Below are 11,414 nucleotides of genomic sequence, written 5' to 3' on the forward strand. Positions count from 1 at the left end.
GGCCAGAAAGTCCTATCTTGGTCCCATCAGACGATCCATCCGTCCATTTTCTTTACCACTTATCCTCACTACGGTCCCGGGCACAAACAACCATTCACACTCACAATCACACCTACGGGCAATTTTGAGTCTTCAATCAACCTACCACGCATGATTTTGGGATGTGGGAGGCAGATGTGCTAACCAGTTGTCCACCGTGGCAGCCCCATCAGACCAGAGAATCTTATTTCTCACCATCTTGGAGTCTATCCATCCATCCATTTTCTGAGCCACTTCTCCTCACTTGGGTCGCGAGCGTACTGGAGCCTATCCCAGCTATCATCGGGCAGGAGGCGGGGTACACCCTGAACTGGTTGCCAGCCAATCGCAGGGCACATACAAACAACCATTCGCACTCACATTCACACCTACGGGCAATTTAGAGTCTCCAATTCATGCATGTTTTTAGGAGGATATTTGGGAGGAAACCGGAGTGCCCGGAGAAAACCCACGCAGGCACGGGGAGAACATGCAAACTCCACACAGGCGGGGCCGGGGATTGAACCCCGGTCCTCAGAACTGTGAGGCTGACGCTCTAACCAGTCGGCCACCGTCTTCTTGGGAGTCCTTCAGGTATTTTTTAGAAAACTCCATGCGGGCTTTCATGTGTCTTGCACTGAGGAGAGGCTTCCGTTGGGCCACTCTGCCATAAAGCCCCAACCGGTGGAGGGCTGCAGTGATGGTTGACTTTCTAGAACTTCCTCCCATCTCCTGACTGCATCTCTGGAGCCCAGCCACAGTGATCTTTGGGTTCTTCTTTACCTCGCTCACCAAGGCTCTTCTCCCCCAATTGCTCAGTTTGGCCGGACAGCCAGCGTTAGGAAGGGTTCTGGTCATCCCAAACGTCTTCCATCTAAGGATTATGGAGGCCACTGTGCTCTTAGGAACCTTAAGTGCAGCAGAATATTTTTTTAACCTTGGCCGGATCTGTGCCTTGCCACAATTCTGTCTCTGAGCTCTTCAGGCAGTTCCTTTGACCTCATGATTCTCATTTGCTCTGACATGCACTGTTTGCTGTAAGGTCTTATATAGACAGGTGTGTGGCTTTCCTAATCAAGTCCAATCAGTATAATCAAACACAGCTGGACTCTAATGAAGGTGTAGAACCATCTCAAGGATGGTCAGTAGGCATGGACAACACCTGAGTTAAATATATGAGTGTCACAGCATATCTATATATATAGCATCTGAGTACTTATGGCTGTGTGATATTTCAGTTATTCTTTTTTAATACATCTGCAGAAATTTCAACAATTCCGTTCTTTTCCTGTCAATATGGGTTTCTGTGTACATATTAATGAGGAAAAAAATGAACTTAAATGATTTAAGGGGGCCTGAATACTTTCCGTACCCACTGTGTGTGTGTATATATATATATATATATATATATATATATATATATATAGGTTGGTCAACCCATAACGGGCCCGGCCAAATCTCCCTTGCCGCTTCGACCATCGCTGACAGCAGAGACATTCTGCCAACTCCCCAACTACACTTTTGTGTGAGGGTGAGTCACCAGCAAGAGGAATCAGGCGACAGGAATCAATTTCTCTCTGAGCACGTGGTGAACAACGCCACCCAGGCTTCTGCCACTCTACTCTTTTTTTGATTCTGCTTTCTGCGTTCTGCTTTCCTGTACTTTTATTTAGAGGTTTTTACCATCATTTTGCTCCTCCACAGTGTTCTAGGTCACCTCAAGATTGTCTTAGTTTTAATAGGAGCAACAGCATTCATGACATTTGAGATTTTCCAGGGGAAATTATCCAAAAGTTCATCAACTGTCTCCGCATTCACAGTTTGTGGCACAGCCATGGTCTCCATAAACTTAGTGGCGGTACTCTCATTTATGTACCGTTTCTTAATAGACATAGAGGTTGTCTGAACTTTTGGAAGAATCTGGAATTCAAAGAATACACAAAAATGGTCAGAAATGACCATGTCCTTAATGTCAATTGATAGAATTTCAACATCCTTAGAGATGACCAAGTCTCAGATGTGACCTTGAGTGTGTGTTGGACTCTTAATATGTTGAGAGAGGTCAAATGTGTCTAGTATAGCAGAGTTCTTTTGATTTTTTTTTCCATGTTATTGTCAACATGAATGTAAAAGTCTCCCGTTATGACTAATAGTTGTAGTCAGTACAAATAATTGACAGCAGTTCTGAAAAGTCCTCCATCAATAAAGGTGTCCTTCGCAATTGTTTTCAATCAACGGTTAATTTGCCAACACTCGCGCATCAATTTTAATTGGATCAAATAAACATTGTGCATAAAATTGAAGGTCAACAATTTTGTTCTTTTATGGCTTCTACGCATGCTCTCGAACACATTTAAGGTTATGTGATAAACCCTAACAGCATAGTTGGCAAACGCTGTTTGATTAATCAATTACCCTGCTTATCTTGTGCATCTATCCCAAATTAGACGCACCCCTTAAACGAGCGTACAATACTAACACTCCAGTTGCGTACAACGTATAACTACTGCACACGCAACGCAATTATTGCGGAACTTCCAGAAAGTCCAAGTCAGCATGACAATCTTGACACGTTAGAACAGCTTGTAAACAACTTAACTAAGGACCTCATCCCGGGTGATGCTAACATAATGCAACTCATGAGCGACGCCAAACGCAAAACGTTGAAAGATAAGAATCTCGCTCGAACGCTCGGTTTCATGGTTCTGAACTTAGTGTCACAATTGAAATGGAGCTATGTGGAGGATAGCCAAATAAGGCTCAGACTAGAAGCTGAGCAGGGGAAACAAGTCAACTTAACAGCGCAGCTAGCAGAGTCCAACACTCGTTTGAACCTTGCAGAGGCCTGCCTAGTTGATGTTGAAACTCAGCTATGGGGCCAACAGAAACTGAATTTGAATCTTTTATATTTGAATTTCAATTTCTACACTTGAGTAATTGCATTCAAAAACTGAATTTGAAAAACATAATTTGAATTTGTATTGTTTAATTTGAAACATATCATTTAAAAACTGAATCTGAATAGTATAATTTGAAATTTAATTTATTAGTTTGAAACTGAAGTCCAATAAACTTGAAAGTGAATGTGTTTTTATCCGCAATGAAAAATCAAATTATATATTTTCACATTCAGTTTGATCATTTCAGATTCAGTTCGACAAATTAAATTTCAAATTAGCTGTGACAGACATCCGGGAACTGTAAAGAATAGCAATCGATCGGCGATACACAGATCTCATCTTCGGCCAGTCAACGCCTTCGTTTTTTATCACGTGACATAGGGACTCTCCGGAAAGTCAATGCTTCTAACCAGCTACAGTATTTTAACCTTTATACCAGTGTTCCCCAACCTTCTTTGCACCGCGGACCGGTTAGGAGTACTGTTACTTGACAATAATGTGACTCAAGTAAAAGTAAATAGTAGTCCTCCAAAAAATTACTTGAGTAAGAGTAAAATCTATGCAGTGAAATTATTACTCAAGTCGTGAGTAAATAGTGAGTAACTTCTGATTTTTGAACTCCACTTTTAGTTGCAGGCAGCTGCCTTCCCCACCGAGCGGGCAAAAATCGATTTTGTCATTTCCCACCTGACTGGTCATGCGGAGGCGTGGGCTACTGCTGAATGGAGCCGCAATTCCGCCGCGTTTCATTCATGGGCTTTTTTCATAAAAACTATGGAGCAAATTTTTCAGTATTCCACACCAGATCGTGAGGCAACTCGCTCCCTTGTCACCTTACACCAAGGCAAGCGCAGGGTTTCAGATTACCAGATTGAGTTTGGCATTCCAGCAGCTGAGAGTCAGTGGAATAATAGGGCACTGCTCGATGCATTTTTTTCAAGGACTATCCCCCGCCGTCAAGGCTCATTTGATCCCGCTTGACCTGCCGACCGACTTGGACGCTCTCATCGCTCTCGCCGTAAAAATCAACAAGAGGCTTTTGGACTGCGAGCTGGCTGGAGTTCGGCGGAGGGCTGCGTCACCGACGAGCCTCGGTGACCAGCCAAACCAAGGCAGATCCCCTGTTTCCGGTCTCAATCCACTGGCTAGCGTCACCACGGAAGAACCCATGCAAGTAGGCAGGTTCCGTCTCTCCCCTGAGGAATGTCAACGCTGGCTGAGGGAGGGCGGTGCTTCTACTGCGGGCAGTTGGGTCATTCCGTGAGCAACTGTCACGTCAAGGTTGCTGGTACCGGTAGCAAGGGCACGGGAGCGGTGAGTGTAAGTTCTTCCTAAAGTGACACTATGCTGTCCTGATCAAGAAATTCATACACCTGTATTAATTGACTCTGGTTCTGACACAAACTTACTCAACTCCCTCCTCGTTAGACGTATGCACCTTAGAACCTTTCAAATAAAACGCCACCGCAACACGTATGCTGCAGACGGCAGTTTTATGGGCAAGATCACTCACCGCACACAAACACTCACATTGACATATCCTGAGTCTCACTCAGAACGCATTAGTTTTCCTCTTTTTGACGCCATGAATCATGACCTTATTTTAGGGAACCCATGGTTGAAATTGCATAACCCCCACGTTGACTGGTCCTCTGGGCATGTTATGTCATGGGGCAGCAATTGCACCCAGAACCGTTTCAAGCCTCCATGTGATGTTCAGGGCTATGTTTCAAATGACAATCCACAGACCTCATCTGGGGATCTTGACTTACCTCAAGTGCCCACCTGTTAGCAGGACATTAAAGATCTTTTTTCCAAGTCCAAGGCCAAATCCCTCCCACCCCACAGACCTTGTGACTGTGCTGTTGACTTGCTGCCTGGAACCACACCCCCACGAGGGAGGTTATTCTCTCTTTCAGGGCCGGAACACAAGGCTATGAAGGTGTATGTGGATGAATCACTGGCAGCCGGGATTATTTGCCCATCTTCATCCCCTGCGGGAGCCGGATTTTTCTTTGTGGACAAGAAGGACAAGACTCTGCGACCCTGTATCTATTACCGGGGTCTCAACGACATAACTATGAAGACAGGTACCCTCTTCCTCTCATCTCCACTGCCTTTGAGTTCTTGGAGGGAGCCAAGGTTTTCACCAAACTAGACTTGAGAAATGCATATCTAGTCAGGATAAGGGAGGGGGATGAATGGAAAACAGCATTCAACACACCAATGGGACATCATGAGTATTTGGTAGTGCCTTCTGGACTAACTAACGCTCCAGCTGTTTTCCAGAACTTTGTCAATGATGTCTTGCGTGACATGTTGAATGTGTACGTTTTTGTATATTTGGACGATATTTTGATATTCTCCCCGGATGAGGAGACTCACATCATTCATGTCCGCTATGTGTTGCAGCAGTTACTGCAGAATGAACTCTATGTCAAGGCTGAGAAATATGAGTTCCGCAAGGCGTCCGTTTCTTTTCTGGGGTTCGTGCTGGCTCCAGGTGAAATCAAAATGGACCCTTGCAAAGTTGAGGCCGTGACTAATTGGCCCACTCCCATGTCACGCAAAGACGTACAAAGGTTCTTAGGGTTTGTTAATTTCTACAGAAAGTTCATTAGAAATTTCAGTTCTATAGCCTCGCCTTTGATCTTACCTCGCCACACAGACCTTCCGTATGGAACCCACTTTGTCAGGCAGCTTTTCAGAAACTTAAATCGAGCTTTACCTCCGCTCCCATCCTCACTCTCAAGCCAGATCTCAAACAGCAGATTGTGGTAGAAGTTGATGCGTCTGATGCTGGTATAGGAGCAGTGCTCTCCCAGAAATGTCTCCAAAAAACTGACCCCAGCCGAGAGAAATTATGACATTGGTGACCGTGAACTGCTGGCAGTCAAGGTGGCTTTAGTGTAGTGGAGGCACTGGTTAGAGGGGGCACGTACTCCGTTTTTAGTATGGACAGATCACAAGAACCTGGAATATTTTAAGTATGCTAAGAGATTAAATGCGAGGCAGGCTAGATGCACTTGATTAAATTTCTCGTTATCCTACCGACCTGGTTCTAAAAATGGTAAGCCAGATGCTTTATTGTGCATTTTCTGCGCAGAAAATTCTTTGTCCGACCCTAAAACCATTTTGCCCAAGTCATGTTTCGTTTCTGCTTTTGTTTGGGACATTGAGACTGCGGTAAAGGAGGCTCTGAAGAACACTCTTAGCCCTGAAAATTGCCCTGGAAACAGGCTTTATGTGGTTCCGACCTTTAGGGGAAGAGTCATCCACTGGGCTCACACTAACCGGACTGTATGTCACACAGGCATTGCCAAGAGTCAATCTATGGTCGAACAGCGCTTTTGGTGGCCCAATGTTAGAAGGGATGTTACCAATTATGTCAATGCTTGCCAGGTATGTGCTGCTAACAAGTCTTCTCGTAAACGTCCTTCTGGGGAGTTGCGACCCCTGCCAATACCACAACGTCCTTGGTCAGACATTTCCGTAGACTTTGTGACAGGATTACTGGTCTCTAAAGGAAATACCACCATTCTCACAGTTGTGGACAGGTTCTCTAAGATGGCACACTTCATTGCACTCCCGAAACTCCCCTCAGCTAAAGACACTGCCGAGTTAATGATACGCCAGGTATTCAAATTCCATGGTTTCCCCAAGAATGTGGTATCTGATAGGGGTCCCCAATTCATTTCACAATTTTGGAAGGAGTTTTGCAATCTCATAGGTGCTACCGTCAGTCTGTCATCTGGGTTACACCCTGAAACCAACGGACAAACCGAGAGGCTGAACCAGGACCTGGAGACTGGGCTCCGATGTCTCGCTTCACAGCAGCAACGATCCTGGTCTCAGAAACTGGTTTGGGTCAAATTCTCTCACAATTCCCTCCCCTGTGCATCCACTGGTCTATCGCCTTTTCACGTTGTGCATGTTTACCAACCATCTCTAGTTCCTGCCATAGCCCCAGAGTCCACAGTTCCAGTCGCATTGACCTCGGTGAGACGCTGCAGGAGGACCTGGGAGCGAGCCCTTCAGATGCTGCTGATGTCCTACAAAACCGCTGCTGACTGTCGGAGGACACCGGCCCCGAACTACAAAGTGGGTCAGCGAGTTTGGCTCCTACCAAACATATTCCACTCCGGGTGGAGTCTAGGAAGCTTGCTCCCAGGTTCGTTGGGCCCTTCACCATCACAAAGATCTGTGTGTCTTCCGGTTGTTGTTTTACTGTCTCGTACACACCTCCTGTTGTGCTGTCTTGTACACACCTGCTCCTGAAAGCATCTTCACCACCTGTGCCTCGTTCACCCTAATTCCCCCTTGCATTTAACCTCGTGTCTCATTCTTTCTCGTCGCCAGTTCGTTGTACCTTGTCGTCGCGTTCCAGCATTCCTTGTTTCCACGTCACCAACTCACAGTAAGACGAGACCCTGTTCCGATTATCGACCTCGCCTTTTTGCCTCACGTTTTTGGATACTGTTGCCTTTTTTGGATTGCCTGCCTGTGTACCGACCTTTGCCCGTATATTAAACCTCTCTTTTTTTAAACTGTCCATTTGTTTTGGAGTCGTGCATTTTTGGGTCCTATCCTCTGTTCCGTTCATGGTGTGTGCGTGTGTGCGTGCATGTGCGTGTGTATATATATATATATATAACTTTGGGCCACTGATAAATCAAACTCAACAGCAGTAAACATACATTTGCTATTCAACAAAGACATCATTAGAAGCTAACTAAATAAGCCATGACAATGAACGTACATGCACAATGTCAATAAAATGTGTTGGATGGATGGATAGTTTTACATGAAAATAATCCATCCATCCATCCATTTTCTGTACCCCTTATGCTCACTCGGGTCGCGGGCGTGCTGGAGTCTATCCCAGCTATCTTCGGGTGAGAGGCGGGTTACACGCTGAGCTGGTCGCCAGCCAATTGCAGCGCACGTATAAACAAACAACCATTCGCGGTTACATTCACACCTACGGGCGATTTAGAGTCTTCAGTTAACCTACCACACAGGTTTTTGGGATGTGGGAGGAAACTGGAGTACTCGGAGAAAACCCACGCAGGCACGGGGAGAACATGCATACTCCACACAGGCGAGGCTGGGATTTGAACCCCGGTCCTCAGAACTGTGAGGCAGACGCTCTAACCAGTCGTCCGCCGTGCTGCTCAATAGCACCATTGGAAGTATATTTCGTGAGAAAAATGGTGACGTGTTCTTATTCCAGCCACTGTATGTACTGCATCTGTCCAGTTCCTTGACGTCTCTGACTACTATAACTTTGGAATCCCCTAGTGTTCCATTTAGTTTGAATGAATATGAATATTTTGCAGGTTATTGTCCATGTACAGTATGTTTTTTTTGTTTCCTTTTTTTTTTTAAGTTGCATGCTATACCGGATAGGTTGGTGTTTCGTTTAGTCAAATGATCATTCATGTATATTCCTGCACCTTCCTCCCCTATTTTATAAGTGCAGTTTTGTGTTTTCTGTTTATGAATCTTGTGATGATGGCTGATGTGCTGTTGTTCTTTTTCAGGTACAGTGATGCCTTGGTATCGTTGATTCATGGATGGGTATTTGTCAAATTGTATTCCATTTCAATGCAACTTGAAATGCATACTGTACATAGAAGCACTCATTTCAAACCAGTTTTCATCTGGTTCAAATCAATGTTGTTCATTTTGCAGCTCTGGTGAAGTAGCTATAGTGTTAGATTACATTATTTTCACAGAAATACAGCATCTACCTCTCAAAAATCAGTGTTATTTCTGAGTTCATGAAATCTTGCAAAGTAGAAAAGAATCATTGTGTGCCATTGTGTCATGGTTCTCCTTTTGACATTGCAATCACATTAAATAGTGTATCGTTTGATTGTTGAAATTTACTTTATTTCCTTTTTACAACATTGGAAACAGCAATGCAGTCAGACAGCCACATCTTAGTGTAACCCTGCTGGTCTCCTGCAGAAAAGCCGGTAACTTGTAAAAGAAAACTATCCGTAATGCTTATTGAGTGTTTGGGCCGAGGGTGTAGACGTAATGGAGGGTGCCACCATTCTTCAGGAAGCAGTCGTGCTGATGGGTTCCAGGTCGGATCTGTCTCTGGCACACGCCCAGCTGGTCATCAAAGACCAAATCATGGTCATAAACCTCAAGCCTCAACACGTCATGCTCCTGGGCCTTGAAGTAGGAGAACTCCTCCTCCCACCAAGGGTTAGCATTGTCCTTACGGACTGCCGTTGTGCCCAGAGTGGCCGAGCCACAAAACACCTTGACATAACCGTCACTGATCCCCAAAATGTCCGAGGGAAGACCGCTGGCATGCAAGTTAAACACCTTGAGCTGGGACTGAGCCACAGACAGAGCACACAGCACCAGAAGAAGGAGGGACAGACTTGAGGCCATGGCTGTGAAGGTGGGCAGAGAAGGACATCATTATTATTCAAAAATGTCTTTTAAATTTTGTAAGACAACTCACAGCTCTGAAAATGAAGCCTTTTCAGTTTCTCAGTGATCACAAGAACAATTTTCTGAATTATGCTGATGATTAGACTCACCGGAGGTTGAATTCTTGTAGATTATAAATGTTGAATTTGAGACTCGGCTTTCACTAGTTAACAAATCCTTTGATATCCAATTATTTCATGAAAAAAATGTTAATCACACTTCTGTTTCATTGGTTGAATTAGTGCACACAGGAATATAGTGATAAAAGCAGAAAGTATGACAAGGTGCTTGCCATAATCTTACCTCTGTTCTTGGTGTCTTGTTTCTCACCTCTGTCAGACCTTCAGTGTTTTTAAACACAACCAGGGCTCCTATCACTGATAACGCTGTTCCAAAAACACAGAGGAAGCACAACCTGCTCCATTCTCAGCATTTCGCAACATACTGCGTTAACTGGATGGATACAGCCTGACACGGTTTTATACGTATATATATATATATATATATATATATATATATATATATATATATATATATACACACACACACAGGGTACATCTCAATAAATTTCAGTATGGTAGAAAAGTCATTTTATTTCAGTGCTCATACATGATAACACTTTGGGGAAAGATGGGCAAAATCCTAATGGCTACATTAAAAATCATTTCCATTTTTTCTTGATTGTTACGTAATATTCCACTTGTAGTTTCGAGAGATGGTGAGTTTTGGGTTATGAGAACATAATGATATTTTGCAGAAAATACCATCTTGGAAGACACACATTGATGACACACAAGATTAGAACACTTTAAAAAAAAAAAATCAAAAAATATATGTATTCTGAATATAAAACTTCAAGTCAAGTAAAGTGGATAAATTGCAGTTTAGCGTAAGCTTGTGAATGGTATGTGATGTCATCCTACTGAGAACTGGTAGTCTGTGAGGTGGTCAGCAGCGGTGTGTATAAAAGGTGAGTGTGCGTGGCTGCATGTGCAAGGGTTCGATAGAGGGACGGGATCTCACTGTCACACTGAGAAACAGGATTTTCTCAATGGGGGCTCTGTGGAAGTTTGCAAGCAGCAGAGTCCAGTCCACTTCAACTTCCGGAAGAGCCATTGTTGGGGCTTCTTCACCAGGTGTGAGGTGTTCACAGAGCAGGATTGGTCAGAAGAAATGTGGATGCCCAGGAAATTTATGCTGTCTCCAAGCTCCACTACTTCCCCGTGTACAGTGCCATGAAAAAGCATTGGCCCCCTTCTCAAATTTTTATATTTTCGCATCGTTTTCCCACTTTAAGATCATCAAACAAATATAACCCAAGTGAACGTAAAATGCTGTTTTTAAATGATTTCTTTTATTAAGGAAAAAAACTATTCAAAGTTACTTGGCCCTGAAAAGGCAACGGCCCCCTAAACCGAATAATTGGTTGGGCCATCCTCAGCAGCAACAGCTGAAATCAAGCGTTTTCTAGAACTGGCATTGAGTTTTTCTCTGTGGAGACATTTTGGCCCACTCTTCCTTGCAGAATTGTTTGAATTCAGCAAAAATTTAGGCTTTTCGATCATAAACTGCCTTTTTAAGGTCATGCCACTGCATTTCAATCAAATTCAAGTCTGGACTTTGACTAGCCCAGTCCAAAACCTTCATTTTGTTTTTTTAAGCCATTCAGAAGTTGACTTGCTGGTGTGTTTTAGATCGTTATCCTGCTACAGAACCCAAGTGTGCTTCAGCTTGAGGTCACAAACTGGTGGCTGAACATTCTGCTTCAGGATTTTCTGTTCAAGAGCAGAATTCATGGTTCCAATCACAGTAAGTTGTCCAGGTCCTGATGGAGCAAACAGCCCAAGACCATCACACTACAACCACCATCTTTGACTGTTGGTATGATGTTCTTTTTCTGAAATGCTGTGCTACATTTACGTCAGATGTAACGAGACACAAACCTCCCAAAAAGCTCAACTTTCATCTCGTCAGTCCATATAATATTCTCCCAAAGTCTTGGGAATCATTCAGATGCTTTTTTTGCACAAGTAAGACGAGCCT

The 11,414-nt window shown here is 44.0% G+C and overlaps 1 protein-coding gene across 2 annotated transcripts; it reads right to left on the reverse strand.

Annotated features, from left to right (window-relative positions):
• Nucleotides 1-8,791: 8,791 nt before the first annotated feature.
• LOC133475458 (perforin-1-like) lies at nucleotides 8,792-9,803 on the reverse strand. 2 transcript variants are annotated; one of them, XM_061768332.1, is made up of 3 exons: nucleotides 9,675-9,708; nucleotides 9,482-9,548; nucleotides 8,792-9,331 (listed from the first exon to the last, which is right to left on the reverse strand). In XM_061768332.1, exon 3 carries the CDS (start codon nucleotides 9,327-9,329, stop codon nucleotides 8,931-8,933), a length of 399 nt encoding a protein of 132 aa, XP_061624316.1. In that variant the 5' UTR covers nucleotides 9,330-9,331; nucleotides 9,482-9,548; nucleotides 9,675-9,708; the 3' UTR covers nucleotides 8,792-8,930. The 2 variants fall into 2 exon arrangements, with proteins under 2 accessions (XP_061624316.1, XP_061624315.1); XM_061768331.1 differs by lacking the exon at nucleotides 9,482-9,548 and having other exon boundaries at nucleotides 9,675-9,803.
• Between the last annotated feature and the right edge of the window lie 1,611 nt (nucleotides 9,804-11,414).

Source organism: Phyllopteryx taeniolatus, chromosome 3 (genome assembly GCF_024500385.1).
Source record: "Phyllopteryx taeniolatus isolate TA_2022b chromosome 3, UOR_Ptae_1.2, whole genome shotgun sequence".
NCBI lineage: Eukaryota > Metazoa > Chordata > Actinopteri > Syngnathiformes > Syngnathidae > Phyllopteryx > Phyllopteryx taeniolatus.